Below are 21,153 nucleotides of genomic sequence, written 5' to 3' on the forward strand. Positions count from 1 at the left end.
CTGATGCTCTACCAGCTGAGCTATCCAGGCTCCTATTTGGGGGTTCAGGGGGTGTCTTAGATGCACAGCAAGAACCCTGCTTCACTGTGGCACCAGAGGGACAGGGTGGGGACTCACATTGACTCTTCCACCCCACACTGCCCTGGTGGGGCTGCCAGTACACGCCAGGCTCAGCACCCAGCTCTTGGCCACGGGCTGGCCCAGCCACCCGCCAGGGACTGATCCTGGCACAGGGACGTGCCATGGCAAAGTGTCAGTGCCACAGGGATGTGCTGGCGGGGAGGGCAAGCAGGGGTGGCTGTAAAACCCCTGCATCTCTGCCCCCAGCCCCCACCCCGTGCTGGCAGCACTGCTGGGCTCAACATACCGGGCTGAAAGCCAAGAGAAGTGATTTTAAGGAGAAAAGTTTAATTATGCCATAATAAGCCTTGGGGTAAGTAGACACCCCCCCTAAGTGAGGGGCTGCAAGGCAGAGAGCCTGACAAAGGCAGAGGATGTGGCAAGACTCAGGACAAGCAGAGATTTCTGATCTCTCTTGTTCATGCTCCCAGGGTGTCCCTGGGCTTCTGTCCGCCAAGAAGAGCATGATGGAGATGCATCCCCAGATCCTTCTTCTCCTGAGCCCCATGTGCTCTTCTGGTGAACTGAGCTCAGCCCAAGGGTGACATCCCTGAAATGGGATGAGGACGCCCCCACATCCCAGATCCAACCCCTTTGTCTCCTCTATCAGTTTGTTCAGCACTCACTCAGTGTCACAGGGGGGCTGAGATGTTTGGGGTCCACCTGGCCACGTCAGTAGCCCCAGCTCCCCCCGCCAAGGGCAGGAGGAGCAAAGAGGTGCTGTGTCCACCCAGGCAGGGAGCAGGCAGCGCTGCGCAGCCCCGTGGGTTATCCCGGGAGTCTGGTGCAGGGGGACGTGTGTGGCAGTCACAACCCCAGCACACAGCAGAAGGACATCAAGGCGCCGGGAATCTGCTAAGATTACATTCCCACTCTGCTGGCTCACCCGGGCAGGGCTCTTGGTGTGCAGAGAGGCCGGGGGCACTGCAGGGCATGGCATGTCCCCAAGGCCAGTCCTTCGTCCCTCCCCGTCCCTCCTCCCCATCACGGCCAGCCCCTTGCAGCTCTCCCCTCCCCTGCAGCCCGGGTGCCTCTTTGGCTGGACTTGCGTAAAAAAATATAAAAGGCTGTTTTGCTTGGAGACGTCCGGAAGATCCTGGCCGAGCTTGCCATGGGGAGCAGCGGCACCGGGGTTGTGTTGCTGACGCTGTTGCTGCTCCTGCAGCCCACGTCCCAGTTCTGGCTCTTCAACGTCCTCTTTCCACCCACCAGCACCCCAGAAGCTCCCCCGACCAACAGCACGCCGCCTGTGGTACTCGGTAAGGTGACGCCAGCACTGGCACCGTGCAGGGTACGGGTGGGTCCCCCAGGTGTCGTGCCCTCGGTGTCCCTTGGCTGAGGTGGCCCTTTGCAGTCTGCAGTTGGAGCCATCAACCCAGGGGTGACACATGGCTCCCAGGTTCCCTCCCATCAACCAGGCTGGGGATGCAGGGCTGGTGATGCTTGGCCACAGCTGTTCAGAACTGGGGGGACAGGCTGGGCACCCCAGAAAGCAAATGGGGTTCTAGTATCTCACAGCTGGCCCAGAGGGTGTTTTTGGGCTTGCTCGGTTCAGGGGGTGCTCTGCTGGCAGAGGGACAGGGGCTGCAGAGCATCCTTGTCTGCCTCTTCCCATGGCTGCTGCTCGCAGTACCATGGGCCAGCACTCACCACCCCTTCCTTGGTCCCCCAAAGCCCACCCTGTCCTGTGTCTTCTGCCACTCCCTGGTGATGGTTAAGTCATCCTCTGCTGCTGCAGTGGGGCGTCCATCTCACATCCCACCAAACATCTGCCCTGCCTGGGGGATGGCACAGAGGAGAGAGAGCCTTTGGCAGAGGTGCTCAGGGCAATGAAAGGAGAGGTTGGGGCATTATCTCACGGAGGTGGAAGCAGAAGCCACCATCCTGCATAGCTCCTATGTTCATTTGTCCCCGTGCCATCACTGGGGACTCAAGCTGGGGTTTTGCCATGAGACCTCTCCTGAGCAGAGCTGTGTTTTTCCTCCTTTTTTTTTCTTCTCTCTCTCTCTTTTTTTTTTTTTTTTTTTTTTTTTTTTTTTTTTTTTTAATTAAGCCATTTCCCCTTTAAAAAGAGAAGAGGAAAAGCAGAACCTCCCTGTTGCAATGCCAAGGGCTGATCCCGCCAACTCCCTCCCCAGAGGCATCAAAGAGCAGGGGACAGGTCTAGAGCTGTAGTGCCCTGTGGCAGGTCCTTCTTGGCCATGCTGGTGGCCAGAAGGCGCAAGTGGCTGTCACTGGGTGCCTTTTCTCAGGATGACCTGTAATGGTTGGAGCATCTCCCCATGCCCCAGTACCAGCACCCAGCTGGGTCCGGCTGCCCCATGTGCCGCTCAGCATCCGCATGTAGCCCATCCCCTTGGGCCGGGCGTTCTGGAATCCCCCAGTGCCCTTGGGACACCGATAACCCCTCTGCCTCCGCAGGAACTCCCTTAATAATTACCTAATGTCCTCTGGAAAAGGAGGCAGAGCTCAGGGCTGTGTGCCGAGGCTGTTGGCTGTGCCGCGGGGTCCAGCCGGGCACCGGCACTCTCAGCTGCCCTGGCACTCCCAGGAGCCAATAGAGCAGCTCATGGTCTCACTCTTCTTGTTGGCTGGGGAGGTCATCTCTGCCCACTCCATGCCTGGGTCCACTGGTCTGATCCTCAATAAGGTGTTTTGAAGGCAGGATTAGACACTCCCTGTATCCTTGGGGAGATGGCACAGAGGTGAGGAAGCTGTGAAGCAGGTTGAGGGAGGCAACCACTACATTCCCTTCACCTCTTGCATGGGATGAGGCTTTTGGAGGCTACAGCTGTGACCCTGCCATACTGCAGGAGCTGGTGCTGTGGTGGGTGGGATGGGGGTATGCAATGTATGCAATGGGGACAGTGCTGTGGCTCCCCCAACTGCCATGGACCCCAGGGTGCAGGGACACCTGTGGTTGGTGTGGACAAGGAAAAATGGGGTCATCCTTCTCAGGTCAAAAGTGCTCCTCGTGCATCCTTCATCCCCTGCCCCAGGCAGTGTGGCTCCCACTTTGCTGTGCCTGTGGGGTCCCACAGCCACAGCAGAGCCCATCGCCAGATCCCAGAGCAGCACAGGCACCTATAGGGACTGCAGGACACAACACAGCTCGTGGTGTCCTTATGTGTGACATGTGACAAGCCACATAGTAGACAGTGCCTGCAGCGGCACTAAAGGTCCACGTTGTCCCCATTCATGCACCTCAAGCCAGTCCCTGGACTCACTGGGGCCATGGGGTTCATCACCCAGTGCTCCTATCCTACCAGTCTCACAGCCACTGTCCCCTGCAGTCTCTTCACCTCTTGTCCTCGCCTTCAGGGTCAGCATTGGCACCAGGAGCTGGCATTTCCTGCACACCAGCTGGGAATGCTCTCCCCAGCATCTGCCCCTGGCACAGGCACACATACCAGGGTGGCACTGGGATGAGTGTCCCATCCCTGCCAGAAGTCCCAGAGGATGGCTACCCTCCATCACAGGAGCCCAGGTCACACGTGACAGACAGTGAAATTGCGTAAAACCACGCTGTGTTTACTGTACAAACTATTTGCACTGAATTCTCACGGGGTACAGTTCCGCTCAGCTCCAAGCCATTTCAGGGGCCTTGTTGAGTGTGTGCTGAGGGTTTAAAGTTCAGGAAAACAGCACATGGGCCTTGGGTGCCAGCACTGGGGTGACTTTCATCTCCCTGGGGACTCTGCGCATCCCTGAGCTGTCCTGCCACCCCAGGACAAGATGCTGGGGGTGCGGTAGAGCTGGGAGCAGCCCCGAGCAGCACTGACTCCTTTCCCCAGGCTGCAGCCAGGCGCGGATGGAAACCCAGCCAGGCAGGGGCAATAATCTGGGATGCTTCGTGCTGGTGGGGATGAGCAGGTTTGGGCTGAGGGTGGCACCTCTGGGGATCACCCTGTGGGAAAGGCAGTTTGGGGATCCTCGAGGATGCATTTGTATCTCTGCTTCCATGCTCACCTTGCATCTCAGCTCCCAGGCTCTTACTCCTGCATGGAGCAGGCTGTTCTCCAGGGATGCTCTTCTAGCAGGTCCCCTGGTGTCACTAACCCCAGGGGAGCCCTGCTTGAGGGGCTGGAGGAAGCCCTGGGCCAGTGGGATGGGGTCGGTAACTGGCTCTGCTCTCCTTCTGTGGTGCCACCAGTGCCTGGTTGCCTCGGGAACCAGCTGGAAGCAAAGCTGGACAAGCCGGATGTGGTGAACTGGATGTGCTACCGCAAAACAGAGGACTATTTCACCATCTGGCTCAACCTCAACACCTTTCTGCCAGTGGGAGTTGACTGCTGGATCGATAACACGAGGTACCACTCGCACCAGGAGCTCCCCAGGGAAATGACCTACCAGGGATCTCCCTCCCCCTCTCCTCCCCCCCGGCCATGACCCAGCACACGTGGAAAACCACGGGAACACCAGGGAACTGTTTGGGAACACATTCTGGATGGTTCCTGTTCTGAGTGCCCATCCTTTTCCCGTGTCCCTGCCATGTGGTCGTGCCAGCCAGCCTGTCCTCAGCACCCACTGGAGAAGCTGCCACCCTGCCCAGGGCAGCAGGACGAGGGGACAGCCACAGCCCATCAGAGCCTCCTGCCCTGAGATGCTGGGCAATGCTGGCTTGGCACCAGTCCACCTCCTCACCCACACAAGCCTTAGAAACAGCCACCAAGATCCAGGCTGCCGCCCTGTGATCTCCACCTCATCCCCTGGGGACATGGCTCTTCTCCTACTTTCTGCCCTGTCTCCGCAGGGTAGTTTACAACCGAACCTCTCGGAAAATGTCCAATGCCCCTGGGGTGCACATCCGCGTGCCTGGCTTCGGCAAGACCTATTCCGTGGAATACCTGGATCAGAGCAAGCTGGCAGGTGAGAGGAGAAGAGGGGTGGGATGTCCAGGTAGCCCACGGGCTCCCTGCAAGTGGAGAGGGGTTCCCATGTCTCCAGGGGAAACCAGTTCTGTGGAGAGCCCAGGTCATCTGTGAGTGAAGGACGTTGACCTCACGGACACCCTGCCTTCGAGTGTCAGCAGGAACCACCCTATCCTTGACCCCGGCACATATGGGATGCATGGAGATGTTACCTCTGGCTGGACCCACCAAGTGACAGGGCTTACCACAGGACATTGTGACCATGATCAGGATCAGGGTGGAAAAAGGTTGACAGGAGAAGACCACAGACCTAATTCCTGCCTGTTCTCTCTGCCCGTAGGTTACCTGCACACCCTGGTGCAGAACCTGGTGAACAACGGCTACGTGAGGGATCAGACAGTTCGTGCAGCCCCCTACGACTGGAGGGTTGGGCCCCGTAAGTTTGGGGTTTGTGGCCAGACCACCACACAGGGAGGGAAGCAGGATGGCTCTCATGGGGTGGGTGAGCCAGATGGTGTAGAGGAACCCCTGGACAGGGACAGTTGCCCATGTTGGCAGTCACTCAGCCATTCATGGTGCTCTCATGTGAATGCATGGTGGCACTTGTGGCCTCTGCACCCACAGCTCTCTCTGGTCAGGGCTCAAAGAGTCAGCCCTGGAGCTCTGCACCCATGAGTGAGATGGCCAAGACCTGGTGTCCCTCTTGTCCACAGAGGAGCAGCCTGAATATTTCCAGAACCTGAAGGCACTGATCGAGGAGATGCACGATGAGTACCAGCGACGCATCTTCCTCATCGGGCACAGCATGGGCAACCTGAACGTCCTCTACTTCTTGCTACAGCAGACGCAAGCCTGGAAAGATCAGTACATTGGGGGTTTCATCTCCCTGGGTGCTCCGTGGGGAGGGGCCGTCAAGCCCCTGCGTGTCCTGGCATCTGGTGGGTGACCCCTTGTGTGCAGCCAGCTCTTTGCTTTCTCTCCCTCCTGCAGAAACGGAAGGGTGGTGGTGGGCAGGGACAGGACGTGGTGGTGGAAGAGGTGGGGGACAGACAAACAAGGGGTCTGTGGGGGCAGCTTTCATGCTCTGGTGCTGATGCTGCTACATCCCACTGCAGCCGGTGGTGCAGAAAGCACCATGGAGGTTCCTGCCACAGCCCCAGCAGCAGGAGAGTGACCCAGAACATGCTCTGGTTTCTATGATTGGGGTTGGTGGGCTTGTGTGTCTGGAAAACTGCTGCCAGAAAAGTCCACCTGCAGCCTGGCCATCCCCCTTCCTCCACACCAGCTCTCATCAGACAGCCTGCAGCACAGCCTGCACCATGCCCAGGGCTGACTCCTGGGCTAGGGTGCACCTATACTGCAACACCCATACTGGACTAGAAAAGGGCTCAGCCAAAAATCGTGGGGCCAGGGAAGAGGTTTGGAGCCTGCTCACCCCCTTCTCACTGCCTCTCCAGACACCTGCATCACCTCCATCCATGCAGGCTGCTGGACCTTCACTCCAAATCACACAGCCCTTCTGCAGCAGAGGACGTAGAGGCCACCCAAGGGACACTCATGCTCTCCTGCGCCACTTGCTTGGATGTGTCTACATCTAAAAGCCCATCCCCCACAAACTCTGCGGTCTTCAGGCTTTAATCTTCTTTCATCCAAGTTCCTCTTTAGTCTCTTTGCAGCCCAGAAAGCCACAGTCACTTGCCTAATGCTGACAGCCCAGAATATCTACAAGTCACAAGCTGAGCCTCCAAAAATGCATGGAATTAAAATCATGTGCTTGAAGAGTTTAACAGCTGGCCCCTTGCATCATCACCCTTAGGTCACCTCTTCATATTTTTCTTTGTTACTACAAGGGCCAGAGACATTTTAAGGTAACCTGAGGTCATTGTGTGGTCTTAGGACTCCAGACAGACTAAAAATGCCAAGGCTTGCAGGAAACATGTGGGTTGGCCACCTGTTATCAGCACCCTTAGTGGGCTCAGCTCCCTCCTGTCCCTGCAGGGTGTGGAGTTGCTGGGGTTGCAGAGAAAGTCCAGGGTGGGATTGATCAGGACCATCACACATCCAGGTTTGTCCACACTCACCCCTTCTAGCAGCTAGAGATGTGATACTGAAGAGAAGAGTTTGGAAGGTTGCTCTGGATATCTGCAGCCAAAGGGGTGAGGAGAAGATGCAGGCAGGGCAGGGGTAAGCAGAGGAAGATCTGTGGTTGAACCAAACCCCAGAAACAGCTGGGAGCCACTGCTGGACGGGCTGATCCCAGTGCAGCCACTCAAGGGGCACCATTTGCGAGGGTACTTTTTGGTGCTGTTTCTGATGACTGCCTGTGTGTCCTGCAGGTGACAATCAGGGTATCCCACTCATGTCCAACATCAAGCTCCGTGAAGAGCAGCGCATGACCACCACCAGCCCCTGGATGTTTCCAACAAGCCTGGCCTGGCCCGAGACCCACGTTTTCATCTCCACACCCTCCTACAACTACACCTACCGGGACTACCAGCGCTTCTTCACCGATGTCAACTTGGAGGATGGCTGGTACATGTGGGAGGACATGAAGGACTTACTGAAGGACTTACCCCCTCCTGGGGTGGACACATATTGCCTCTATGGCACGGGTTACCCCACTGTGGAGACTTACATATACGACGAGCATTTCCCTTACGAGGACCCCGTGGACATGATTTATGGCGATGGGGATGACACTGTCAGCACACGCAGTTCAGAGTTGTGCAAGCGATGGCGCAATCAGCAAAAGCAAAAGGTGCATGTCCAGGAGCTGCGAGGCATCGATCACCTCAACATGGTCTTCAGCAACCTGACGCTCAGTTCCATCAACGAAATCCTGCTGGGGAGCCCACAGGAGCAGCGGGAGCTGCAGCAGATGAGATCCAGCCCAGAGGCAGGGAAGCGGGGAAAGACCCTACCTGGACGGAAAGTCCTTAGGGAGCCCAAAAAGAACTGAAAGGAATGAGGGCCACCTTCCCTCCATGCTGGTATCCACAACAAACTGCCATGAAGGACTTGGAGCTGAGTATGGAAGGAAAAGGAGCAAGAGCTCAGGTGGATGGGCTGGCACCCACTTCCACTCTGATTGGTTTTTCTTTTGGGAACAGCAATTAATTATACTTCAGAGGCTTGTCACTTCCCACTAGCGGGTGGATAATTAACTGCGCTGCTAGCTCATTAACATCACACTTGCAAATTCTGGCATACATGCAAGCCCTCCTTGCTAGTAAGCCATGTTTAGGCATGTGTTTAGGCTGTGGAGGCTGCGGTGCTGTAGCCTCTGCTCACTTGGGACAGAGAAACTTGTGTAACGAGTGCAGGCTCTTACTTACCGGGGTGCTCATGGGGGTGGCATGGGAATGGCATGGCAGGTATGGCTTGCAAGACCACTTCTGCCAGACACCAGCGTGCAGGCAGCAAGTGAGGCTCCCCAGGCAAGACCAACTAGAAATCAGCAGATTTACAAAATAATAAACACACTTTGCTTCTGAGTGCTCAGCCTGTCTTGTCCCTGTGCAGAGGATCAGTAAAGGCAGCCCTAACCAAAAACTGAGGTCCCAGATGCAGCCCAGGAGCCAAGGCTTTGGGAAAAACCACATGCTTGGTGATGCAACTGAGGTTGGCAATGCAACTGGAGTTGGCAATGTAACTGGAGCTGGCGATGTGACTGGTGCTGGCAACACCATCAGTGTGACAATGTGATTGGGGTTGGTGACACAACCAGGGTGGCAATGCAGCTGGGGCTGGTGACACAGCTGGGCCTGGTGATGCAGTCAGCTCGGCGGTGCAACTGCCTTGGTGATGCAACTGGGGCTGGCAAAGCAAATGGGATGGCAACGCAACCGGGTTTGGCACTGCACCTGGGAGTGGCCACACAACCAGGATCAGTGGCACAGCTGGGGTTGGCGATGCAGCTGAAGCAGCAGTGCAATCAGGGCTGGTGATGGAGCAGGGGCTGGTGATGCAGATGAGATTGGCGATGCAACCGGGACTGGTGATGCAACTGGGACCGGTGATGCAACTGGGACCAGAGATGCGAGCGCGGCTGGGGATGCAACCGGGGCCGCCGACATCGCCCGGGTGCCCCGAGCCGCCGTTACGGATCGCTGCGCTCCGCCCCCGCCGCTCCGCACCGCCGGCAGCACACGCTCGGCGCGGGGCGGGGCGCAACGCAACCGCCGGAGAAAAGGGCGGGGCTCTCCCTAAACGCTCCTCTCCCATTGGCTCTGGCTCGCAGGGCGCGGCGCCGATTGGCGGGGGGCGGCGCGTGCCCGGGGCCGGTAGCGCGGGGGTCGCCCCGGCGCAGCCCACGTGCCGGCGCCGCGCTGGAGGCCATGGTGCTGGACCCGGGGGCGGCCGGGGGGCTGGGGGCCAGCGCCGCCCCGCGCCTGCCCCACCGCCATGGCCCGCCGCTCTGCTCCTGCCCGTCCCCACCGGCACCGGGACCCGCGCCCCGTTGCCCGCGGGGAACCCGGCGCCTGTCGGAAACCGGCGCCGGGATGCGGCGGAGCGAAAGCGCGGGGGGGCGCGGGGGCATGCGCGCCGCCGCCTCCCTGCCCCACATCGCGCGGGGGCGAGGGGGCGACGAGGGCGGCGGCGGGCGGCGGAGCCCCTGCCTGCTCGTGGCGCTGCGGCCCCGGAACGTGGAGGCGGAACGGGAGCGGTTCTTCCGCGCCAGCTTCGCCTACGACCCGCAGTTCGAGTACGCCGAGCCGGTGCCCGCCGCCGTGCTGGATAAGTACGGAGCCGCCTCCGATCGCTTCGTTGCTCAGGTGAGGCGGGGCCGGTGGGTCACGCGCTGCCCGCTCCTGGGTGTGGCCGCCTGCCCGCGCGGCGGGCGGGGGGCGGGCAGCGGCCGGTGCCGTGATTGATTCCGCTGCCGGTACCGCTGCCGGCTGCGCCCGGGCGAGGGATGCGCGTCAGGGCGGTTCTCGAAGGGATGCTCGGCCTGGGAGGAGGCGGAGCTGGAGGACCCCTGACCGCCCGCTCCCCACCTTCTTCCCAGCCCGTGAGGACAATAACGCGGCGGGTGTGAAACTGTGGGTGTCCTCACGTGGGACAGTGTCACCGGCTTGGTGTCCAAGGGGTGTACCATGGTGGGGCCGTTCCCAGGTTGAGCCAGCCAGGAGCTGGTCCATGGTCCACATGAAGCCCCCTGGCGTGTTTTCCTTCTCAACTTGTGCTGCCGGGCTACTCTTGCTCCACTCGACATCTTTTGTATTCTGCCTTCAGCACCCTCACCCTGTTCTTTCTTAAATTCTTTAGTTTCTTGGTCTGCTCACAGGACCAGTACGTGGTTGTTGTGGGCGATGGTCATACTGGTGCTGGGTGATGCTTCCAGCCTCAGAGTAGCACTTGCTCACAGATGCACAGCAGTGGGTGGGAGCTGATGCTCCATCAGGGACACCTTGCTGTGATTTTTTTTTTCACTTGTTGCTGTAGAAATAGCAGACAAGGAGCTGAAGTGAGTGGATGACAGCATGGGAAATGGACATTAGTCTGAATGTGCTGGTGGTTAAGTCTGGCTTGTTTTCTGGGAGGCCTAAAGGTTGTCTGGTGCGGCAGCCTCCTTAACCATCAGCTAATGTGGTCAGTAATTATAATAGTTGGTGTAGGCTTTGCTTAAGGAGTTGGTATTATTTTACTTAACTGTTTCCATCACTCATACACTGCTGCCATATTCCCAACTTGCTCTCTGGCACCGGTAATAACAATGTGTGGAGGGCAGTGAGCAAACAGCACCCGGCTGCTCAAACAGGAGGAAACAGTCAGGAGCTGCCTGATGCTCTGCCTGCAAACGAGCCTTTTCATGGGCACAGGCAGAGCCTGGCAGGACCGGAATGTTCTGACCCTTTGCTCTGGGTTCGGAGCCAGGAGGCCGGTGATTCCCCAAAACCAGTTTGCTCCTCAGGTTGAGCATCCCGCCTCTGGCAAGAGCATCCTTTGTGCCACAGGGACCCTTCTAGCTGTGTCTGAGGCAGCAGATGAATAACTCTCACAATAAATTCAGACGTGCACACCAGAGGCGTCTCTTCCTAGTTGGGAGCTTCCATCTGCTATTTCAAATAACAGCTTCTTCGCCGACTTACTGTTCTTTGAATGTTTACTTATTCTTGCATTACTTCCTATATCTCTGCATGAATTATTATCCAGATGATTCAGGCTCTTTCTGTAAACAGCTTTCTGAGCAGTTAGTCATTTCCAGTGCCTGCCGTACCTCTGCCCCAGATAAACTGGTGCCAGCAATGCTGTTGCAGGGGAGACTGTCTGACCTCTGGAAGGACCTTGCTGGCTTTTCAATGTTTTCTTTCCACATTTAAGTGTGTGTCATTCTCCGAATAATGCGCTAGAATGAGTTGTTCAGAGCTATTTCCCCACTTGCTTTCTCCTTTGGCACAGTTGACTTACAATATAGTTAAAAAATGAATAATTGAGATTATTTTTTTCTGTGCGTTATTTTGAATGAATGAAATTAAGTGTTCACAAGCAGTGTGAATCGTCTCATCCTGGATCCTAAAACCATTTGCAAGTGTTGAGTGCTTCTACCAGTGTTTCCTAGTTCTTCAGTGACAGTGCGATGGGATGGAATTTGCGTCACTGTTCGTTTTCTTGTGCCCTGCAGTAACCTCCTTCCAGTCTGTTTTGTTTTGTGAAACTTTTTCCTTGCCAAGTATTAACGATAAACTGGTTTTATTTTAAAAGCATGCATTAATCATGGAGCTATTTTGCTAAACCAGCATCCTTGGACAAGAGCAGAGAAACCAACACGAGCTCCCCGCTTCCAGTTTGCTGCTCCACCAGCTGCTTTGCACATGCTTGGGGGCTTATTTTTTTTAGTATAAAATTAACTAAAGGATTCTTCTAGCCCTATGGAGGCTCCTCATATCGATCACGTCCCCTATTTGTTAAGGGAACATCTTGCGGAGCTGGGGCTGGAGGATTTGTTATCCCTCTGCATATAGTGGGTGCATGATTTCAGGCTGCTCGGGGATGCTCAGCAGCCTCTTAGGAAACTAAACTTGGTATCTTCGGAATTTTGCTCGCCGGGACATGTGCTGGAGGTCGTCAGGGAGCATGTCCTTTGGTCATCCCACTCCTGGGCACCAGCTGTGCTGGGTTTGTCTTGGCTCAGCCCTTTAGGTCCCCTGGGAGGAGAGAGCAAGAAATGGTCCTTTTTCTGCCACTGTCAGCAGGAGGTACCTTGTGGCACTGCAAAAACAATCCTGATTGGTCAGCAAACAAAACAAAAAAACCCAAACAAAACAAACAAACAAAGAGGGCAAAAAACCTCCTATAAAACAACAACACAAAAAGCCCCACACAGCTACCCCTGGGAAGACACAGTGCGTTACATATCCATCTGTCCTGGTGGCCACCTCCAGCTGGCTCAGTCCCCTTGTTCTTTTAAATATTGCAAAACCATGTCTTGCTTTACCAGTGATTATCTCCGCTGGGTTTTCTTTGAGGATGTGTTTATAAGTGGGAAGGGTGTCAGCACTCGTGTTTCGTTTCTGCGTGTGACAGGCGATCCGGATCATTCGTACTGTCCTGGAGAAATATGGGACCTACGAGAGCTTCGAAGTCGCCACGGGCGGGAGGCTGCTGAGCAAGTGCCAGATCTGGTCTGTGATCCGAAAGTACATGCAGAAGGAAGGCTGCGTGGGAGAGGTAATCCGAGTCCCTGTTTTATCTCTTGTAAAATACGGCTGCAAAATATTTATTTTCTGATAAAAAGGACTCAGATTAAGAACTGTTTTGGGTACAAATAGGAAACTTAACTACTCTGAGCCATGGTCTCCTTTCATCTCTGGTTTGGCTGCGCTTGCTGTGTCCCAGCGTTAGGATGTGAGTGCTGGTTCCTCACCAGTTTCCCATGTGTTTTTTCAGTGTATATCTCCTTTTTATGCTTGAGAGAAAGAGAGAGAGGAGCTGCTGCTTGTCCATGTGGTCATGCAGGGAGCCTTTTGCTGTGTGCATGAGGCTTCAGTTCCTGCTGTTAGCCATGGTATGACAGATGTCTCCAACAGCTGCCTGTGCTCATATGTCCAAAGGCAAAGTCAAGGGCAGAGATTTCCTGTTGTCCTGTGGGATGTGCCGGGTTATGGCTCTTTGAAACCCCAAGCTCGGGTTTTAAGGCTGGGAACTATGTGGTTAAGATACGATGGCAGCAATGCGGGATGGCAGTGGGGGGGGAGTTCATAATCTGTTAATCTTAATCCCTCTGTGCCCCGAACAGCACCTGGTGTGGGATGTCCCACACCTTTGGTTAAGGGGATTTTTTTTTTTCCTCTTCATGCCAGCAATGTGTGGGCAAAACACTTCCACTGTCCAGGGTGCAAGCGGTGAGAAGGATTTCTGGACCTGGCTTTGGGTTTTTTGGCTCACGGGGCTGCCTCCGGCTGTTGGCTGCAGAGCAGGTGGCCACGCAGCGCTGCGGGAGCTTCCTCGCTGCTGCCTCTTGGCCAGACGATTTCTCCTGGCCCTGATTTTTCACCTCCATCCCCAAACAGGGATATTCACAAGTATCTCTCTGAAGCATCACCTTGCTCGGTGGTACCCAGCACATTTCATGCCTGCAGGAGCGACTGGTTCCCTCAGATCCTGCCTGGCCAGGCGGCGTTCCTGCTTTGGTTTGTCATGATCCCTCCCAGGGGAGTCCCTGGGATGTGGATTTGGCACTTTGCTCCTCCTAAGCCTTTGCTTGGGTCAGAAAGGATATCTGCAGAGCTCTTGCTATAATTAAGCTTCCTCTTAGTACCCAGAACCAGTCCCAATACCCAGCGGAGCAGCTGGCCAGTCACACTTACAGGCACACACTTAGGACTTGCTAGTTGTGGTCTATCTCTTGATTTTTATTCCTTAAATTCAGTTATTTTTCTCTTCTCTGTTAATCTAAACTGGAATTGAGCTCTGGCTGGGCAGAAAGCCATCTTTTTTCTTACATATTGGCATACAACTGGCTTTCTTCCAGCCCTGGGCAGTTTTTCCCCTTTGCTCAAGGGAACGCAAGGTTCAGCAAATACGCTTACACATCCGAGTGTGAGATACATAGCTCTTTTATCTAAAACTTTTGATAAGCGCTTTTAAAAGCATTTGTTTGTTTGTTGCCACCTGCTACAGCGATGTTGGCAAAGCTTGTTCCACGTACAGGACAAAAAACTTGCTGAAACTTCTGTGTCGCTGATAATACAACAACGAGCTGTCGGGGAAGTGGGTGGTTTCAGACGTGTGTCTCTCTGCCTGCACCTGTATCTGCAATTCCTGACTTTCACCTGCTGTGCCCTGTCTGTGCTGCTGTGCCGTTCGTTTCCCTGTTATGTATTAATTGTGATGGCTTTCCTAAAACAAACAAGCAAGCAAGCAAACAAAAAAAAGTAAAAAAAAAAGGAAGAAACTGTGCCGCAGAGGGTGGTGTTAGCCAGGAGACCGACCCGTCGACGTGGCAGCCGCTTGTGCTGCCCGCGGGCAGCGTGGCCAGGCCGGTGGCCGTCACTGCGGGCCGCTGCCCTTTGTCCCCAGCGCCCATCCGCAAAGGCAGGATCCCGCTTCCCGGCACCGCGGGCGGCGCGCTTGTGGGTAAGTGTTTGCACTATAATTAACTTTGCGTCTTGAAAAGCTGCTTTGTTGCGGTCTGAGCTGAAGATCCTGAAGCTTTTGCGCTTTTTCTTCTGGCTCAGGACCAAGGCGACGCTGCCAGAGCTCAGAGGTCTCCATACGGATTTTGGCAAGCTCCCAGCTTGCAGCAAAGGAGCTCTCAGTCCTGTTGGTAAGTGCTGCATGGAAGTCCATGCAGTTGTGAAATGTTGTTAGCCTAAACAGCGCTAGCTGGCATCTCCTGGGATCCCATCGGTGGTGCCTCTCCACCCTGGAGCTGCTCAGTGCTGCTGCTTTCTTGGTGTGCAAGGTCCTGAGCAGACAGACAGGCAGCTGGGGAGAGGCAGGAGCCCCTGCCCTGGTGGTGCCAGCAGTCATCCCTTGGTTCCTGGGGCTCTTTCTCCATCATTGCATCCACAAAAGCTGAGCAGAAGCTTCATGGACCACAAGGATGTGCTGGGGATCCTGCTTAGAAAGAGAGCATTTTTCTCCAGGCCGCGGTGTCTTCCCAAGTCATGGTGCGTTTCTGTCTGCAAAACTCCTGCCTTTAATTTGCCTACCTGACCATGAACCATCGCAAACCTCACGTGGCAGGTTGTACCACTTGCTGATGCTTCTTTGTCCCAAATCTGCTTCCTAATTGTTTTGCTTGATGCCATCGAGCTCTTGTACAGGGAAAAATAATTTCTACTCCATGTAATTGAGGTGAGTGTTGCTGTTACTGTGTTGCCTTTACCCTCTCTTCACTATGAGAGAGGGGAAGAAATCAGCAGAGCTCTATCTGACTCAGTTCTTCCTCTGAAGGTTCTGGGTTGTTGCTGCTTGGAGTTTTCCATCATTCTTGAAAACACAGACTGGTTATTTCAGCTGCGCCCTCCCCTCCATATTCAGTGTCCCATCTTATTGCAAACTGATTTTTTCCATGTCCTTTAATCTTTCTCCAAACGCCATATGCCAGGCAATGCTTCTATCTTCAGCTCTTGCTGCCTTACCTACAAAGGGCTTGTGCAATAGCCCGTTTCAGTGCCAAGCATTGCATCCTCTGCATCCTTGGCTGCCTCTTGTTTTCCAGCTGTTTGCTGCATTTGTCTTTTCTCACCCTACCCATGGTGATATCACATAGGAAAAAAATAAAAGGATTTGGGTTTGGACTGTTCTGTCTGCCTTCTGTTCAGGCATGATGATGAAGATTGAGGGACTGTCTTTGCACAATTTGGCTGGACTTGTTGGATGCTCACAGTGAATTGCGTGAGTGGATCATTAATGCTGTGGCTTCATCCCTCTCTGGACAGGAATGCCAACCCAGGTTCCAACCCCCTTGCCTCGGGTAGGGACACCTGCCACTACAGCAGGTTGCTCGGAGCACCATCCAGCCTGACCTTGGACATTCCAAGGGATGGGGCATCCACAGCTTCTCTGGGCAGCCTGTGCCAGGGCTTGTATCTTCCTTGTATCTAATCCAAATCTCCCCTCTTTCAATTTAAAGCCATTACCCCTTGTCCTATCGCTACATGCCCTGGTAAAAAGTCCCGCTCCAGCTTTCTTGTAGGTCCCCTTTAGGTACTGGAAGGCTGTTACAAGGCTCCCCAGAGCCTCCTCCAGGCTGAACAACAACCAACTCTCTCAGCCTGTCTGCTATGAAGCAGAGGTGCTCCAGCCCTCTGATCACCTTCTTGCCCCTCCCATGGGCCCTCTCCAACAAGTTAATGTCCTTCTTGTGCTGAGGACCCCAGAGCTGGATCCAGCACTACAGGTGGGGTCTCGCTAGAGTGGAGCAGAGGGGCAGAATCACCTCCCGCAACCTGCTGGCCACGCTCCTTTGGATGCAGCCCAGGGCACAGCTGGTTTTCTGGGCTGCAAGCCCACATTGCTGGGTTGTGTTGAGCTTCTCATCAACCTTCTCTCCAGGGCTCCTCTCAACCCGTTCTCTGCTCAGCTTGTATTTGTGCTTGGGATTGCCCCAACCCATGTGAGAACCTTGCTTGAAACTAACTCTAAAGCATAAAATCAGTTTTAGTCTGGATCAGTTCCCTACCTCAGTTTGTCCCAGGTCACCATGTCCATGGCTGGACATGGCAGAGGGCAGCGAAACTGCTGTTATTTATTTTGATTTGCTTATGAGAGATGTACACAAGTCAGAAGTGAACTGGCAAGTCTTTTCTCGAAGTTACATGGATTCTGTTTCACGCTGATGTGTTTTAATCCGGGTAAGTAATTGCGCTGTCAGTGTTTCTATGCTGTTCGCCTGCCTAGTTGTAGATCCTGCTCTGTTGTGTTGCACTTACGGCTTTAAGAGACAGCTTTGCACAATAATAAATCTGTATTAAAGCAAACTTGTTGGGTCTCCTCTCCTTTTTTTAAAGAAAAGAATTGCCGCATAGTAATGTGTGTGCAAGTTTTCATCCTGAAAACTGCCAGCTGTGAAATAATAGATGGGTTTTAGTGTTCATATGTACACGGGGGAAGGGTTTTGAGTTAAAATTGGTATGTGCCTGAAGGTCCCAAGTATTGCTGTGGCTGAACCTTGGATGCGAGAGCTCCCGGGGATGCAGCAGAGCCACGTGTTTCCTCCAGCAATGCTGCGACTCCAAGTCGCTACAGGTCTGAAGTCGGATGGCCAGAAAATGCTGCTTGGCTGGCACATTAATTCACATTAATGTAGAGCAGCTGTCTTGGCTCCAGCACTTGCAATAGCCACGTTGCCCAAAATAGATGTTCTTTTCCTGTATGAAGATGTTCTCCAGTCCTGTGCGTGCGTTGCCCATCGCTGTTGTGAATTGTGGCCAGTATGTGAGGGTGAGTTGGCACGGATCCATCCTTGCTGCTCTTGTTTTGGAGCCTTGAAAGGGAGAATCCACAGGTGAGTCCATGAAAATGGAGTGAGAGCCTTTGTTCCCTTGTGGGATGTTTATTGGGGGGTCTAGAGGTTGGACCCGCAACGAAGTGGGTGCTGTCATTTGTTTACAGTGGGGCTGATTTGATGACTGAATTTACTGTGCTATCACACACTAATGGGGATGTGGGAGTGGGACCAAGCAGGTCTCCAGAGGATGCCCTTCATATGTGGCCATAAAATCATGGGGAGACCATGGGAAAGAGCTGGTGGAGAATGGGGAGATGGTGGAGCCAGGCTGCTCAGGAGCTGCCTACTCCCCACCATGGTGCCTGCTCAGGTTTGCTGGCTGTAAAAAGGTTAAAGAAGTTATTTTATCCCCCTCATGGGATCATCCGTTTCCTCTCAGTCCCCCCTCAGCACTGGCAGTGCCCTCCTGCCTGCTGCTGCTGCCTGTGCTTTCTCTGGGGAGCACAGGGTGGTGATGGTGCCACCCACGGCCTCCGTGGCTTTTTCTGACCGCCCACCACCATCTCAGCCTCTACTTAGAGCCAAGGCCTCATGGACCATCTCCTCCCGCGGCAGCGCTGATGCCATTTCCCTCCTTTTCCTCGGCAGGTGGTGGTGCAGCTCACCGACGACCTCCTGTCCCAGGCGGTGATGATGGTGGAGGACAGCCGGCCAACACTGGCCATCAACCTGGCCGGAGCCCGGCAGCACTGGCTGGAGGGGATGCTGCGCCACGAGATAGGTCAGCGGGGCAAGGAGGCGTCGCGGAGGGTGCTCCTGGGCAGGTTTGGGAAGGGGCTGAGGCTGCCTGGATCCCTCTCGGCAGGTGGGGCAGGAGGTGTTGGGCAGCCAGCCATGTACCTGGGCACTAGGGCAAGCAGATGTCAGAATCATAGGATAATTTTGGATGGAAGAGGCCCTCAAGATGATCAAGTCCAACCGTTAACCTAACTCTTTCATTAAACCATGTCCCTAAGAGCCTCATCTATGTGTCTTTTAAAGACCTCCAAGGAGGTTGTAGCATGGAGGGTGTTGGTCTCCCAAGTAACAAGCGATAGGACAAAAGGAAGTGGCATCAAGTTGCACGAGGGGAGGTTTAGATTGGATATTAGGAAAAATTTCTTCCTAGAAAGGGTTGTCAGGCACTGGAACAGGCTGCCCAGGGCAGTGGTGGAGTCACCATACCCCATGGCAGCATCTCAAGCTGAGGCTGGAGCTGGCACCCATGGGTGCTGGGTCTCAGCCCCAACCGCAGGGACACAGGGAGGGGTGAGGTTTGAGCTTTTTGGAGGTTGCAGCTGACAGCGCTCGCTCCCATCCCCCCTCCCCAGGCACCCACTACATCCGGGGGGTGAACAACACCCGCCAGCCCTGGCACAGCTCTGAGGGCCGCAAGCAGTACAGCCTGAAGCCCGCCAACCCCACCGAGGAAGGCTTGGCCAGCCTGCACAGCGTCCTCTTCCGCAAGCAGCCCTTCCTCTGGCGGGCAGCCCTGCTCTACTACACCATCGAGCGCGCCAGCCGCCTCTCCTTCTCTGCCCTCTTCCAGGACCTGGAGCAGTACGTCCAGGACGCCAGTGTGCGGTGGGAATACTGTGTGCGGGCAAAGCGGGGCCAGACCGACACCTCACAGCCAGGTACCACTCGGGGAGGGAAGAGACACTGAGTTTTGGAAGGGACTGTATTTCTTTTTTTAAAAGAAAAAACAGTCCTGGCCATGGCACCAGCAACACCTGAGCCCTGGTGCACTCACGTCACCCCAATCCAGCACCAGCACCTTGGTTATTGTGGTGGGCAGACGTGGGTGAGCTGGGCTCACACTCCCCATCCTCTCCCACTCTTCCAGGCTGTTTCAGTAAGGACCAGGTCTACCTGGACGGGATTCTCCGCATCCTGCGCCATCGACAGACCATTGACTTCCCGCTGCTGGCTGCTCTTGGAAAGGTAAGGGCTGGGGGAAGGTGGATGAGCCCTACCCCATCCCAAAGCTCATGTGGGCTCCCTTGGTCCCACTTTTTCCCAAAAAACAAGCCCTTGGCTGGCTGCCTGTCTGCTCTTTGCATGGCCCTGCACTCAGAGGCCTCGGTGCAGCAGGGAAAGGCTGTGCTGGGTGGGATGCGAGGAGGGACGGGACAGTCCTGCCTCCCCTGTGGGAGACCTGTGAGGGGAGGCGTAATCCAATGGGTTTGGTTCTGTTGGCCCTTGGCCACAGTGGTCCTGCCACCACTGCCACAGAAGAATGACTGAAAACACAAATCCTTGCAAATCCTCCGTGAGTGGCTCTGCCTGTACCTCCCCGCAGGCAGGAGCGGGGTTTGGAGAGGGGGTGGGTGGGCTGCAGGGCGGGCCAAAACCCTCCATTTCTGGATGGGGATGCTGATCCCTGTCTCCCTGCTTCCCATCAGGTCTCCTACGAAGATGTGAATCGGCTGAAGAAATTTGGGGTCCTGGAGAAGACACGCATTCCCCATTTCATGCAGGACCTGGAGCGATACATGAAGCAGCTAGACCACATTGTCACCACCAATGGCCTGAACGAGGAGGAGCTGGAGCAGCTGCTGCCTGACTGAGGGGCATCCCCGCACCCCAAAACCAGTGCCCTGCGGCTGTAACTGGTGCCATTTATTGGATATTTATTGGGGCTGGAGCCTGGAGGAGGGCAGAGCGTGGGCCTCCTGCCCCGTGCCCGCTGTGCATGTACCATGTGTAGGGTAGCGTGGCCAAGAGGGCCGGGCTGGTTAGTGTCGATGTGTGTCCCCTGTACCGTCCCCTGTGCATTTTGGGGACCACTGTGCAGCTCCACGTGGCTTTGGGGAGCTGGAGAAGAGGGTTCAGAGGGAGCGAGGGCAGAGCTGGGGAGATGCACTGGTCCCCCAGAGGAGCAGAAGGCTGGGCTGGGGGGGGGTTGCAGTTTTGGGGGGATGTCCTTAGGGTGCCATGGTGTGCTCCTAGCAGAGTGGGGAAGGACTTTAATTCCCCAAATCCCAATCTCTGCTTTCCCCCTCCCTCCTCAATATCTGCCCACAATTAACCATTGCTCTGCACCCTAACTATGGGTGCTCTGCCCAGCTCTGACATACAGGAGGATGCAGCGTGGGGAGGGGGCTTGATGTTAGGAAAAAGTGTGTAATAAAAGTGATGTAATGGAAACAATGTGTGGGCAAAAGGTTGTGGATGGCGTCAAAAGCCAGGCTGGCACCACTAACACCGACTGAGTGGAGCTGCGTGGCTCCGAGCTGGTGCGTCAGGAGCAGGAAGGGGTCACCAGAGTGTGTAAAACAACACGCTGGGCAGGGACAACATTAATAAATCAAAGTAGGTAAAAGCAGAAGCTGCCCCGAGCTGCTCCTGGTCTCTGACACATGGTCTCTGCAGCAGTCATGGCACTCCAGCTGCGAGAGGTGATTTAAAAGAAAAAGGGAAAAAAAAAAAAAAAAAAAAGGCACAATTTAGTTTTGGCTTCTTGTAGCTGTTGCCTTTCATCCCACTGCGCTCCTGCAGAGGTAGCACAGGCCAATTTGTGGCTCCAGAGAGCCCAGGCTCAATTCCAACAGCTCTGAGGTTGGCTGCCAGCCCTATTCTCAGCCCCCCAGCTGCCACACGCTCCCCATCTCGCAGGGCAGCTGCAGCCCCTCAGCTGGTGGCAGATGCTGCGGCAGGCAGGGCAGCACAGAGCAGCTTGGGAAGGGATGAGACCACTTGTCTTGGGGGATTTTGCTTCCC

The 21,153-nt window shown here is 55.2% G+C and overlaps 2 protein-coding genes across 3 annotated transcripts; both read left to right on the plus strand.

Annotated features, from left to right (window-relative positions):
- Positions 1 to 1,141: 1,141 nt before the first annotated feature.
- Positions 1,142 to 8,485, plus strand: LCAT (lecithin-cholesterol acyltransferase). 2 transcript variants are annotated; one of them, XM_082062320.1, is made up of 6 exons: positions 1,143 to 1,379; positions 4,274 to 4,430; positions 4,874 to 4,989; positions 5,332 to 5,427; positions 5,705 to 5,929; positions 7,328 to 8,485. In XM_082062320.1, the coding sequence occupies exons 1-6, from the start codon at positions 1,232 to 1,234 to the stop codon at positions 7,948 to 7,950; spliced, it is 1,365 nt and encodes a 454-aa protein (XP_081918446.1). In that variant the 5' UTR covers positions 1,143 to 1,231; the 3' UTR covers positions 7,951 to 8,485. The 2 variants fall into 2 exon arrangements, with proteins under 2 accessions (XP_081918447.1, XP_081918446.1); XM_082062321.1 differs by lacking the exon at positions 5,705 to 5,929 and having other exon boundaries at positions 1,142 to 1,379.
- A 769-nt stretch (positions 8,486 to 9,254) lies between these two features.
- On the plus strand, positions 9,255 to 21,101 carry MATCAP1 (microtubule associated tyrosine carboxypeptidase 1). The gene is made up of 6 exons (XM_082062998.1): positions 9,255 to 9,766; positions 12,519 to 12,662; positions 18,040 to 18,172; positions 18,762 to 19,067; positions 19,277 to 19,374; positions 19,836 to 21,101. The coding sequence occupies exons 1-6, from the start codon at positions 9,329 to 9,331 to the stop codon at positions 19,998 to 20,000; spliced, it is 1,284 nt and encodes a 427-aa protein (XP_081919124.1). The 5' UTR covers positions 9,255 to 9,328; the 3' UTR covers positions 20,001 to 21,101.
- The last annotated feature ends 52 nt before the right edge of the window (positions 21,102 to 21,153 follow it).

The sequence above is a fragment of the Streptopelia decaocto genome (genome assembly GCF_964273445.1).
Source record: "Streptopelia decaocto genome assembly, chromosome: 11".
Taxonomy (NCBI): domain Eukaryota; kingdom Metazoa; phylum Chordata; class Aves; order Columbiformes; family Columbidae; genus Streptopelia; species Streptopelia decaocto.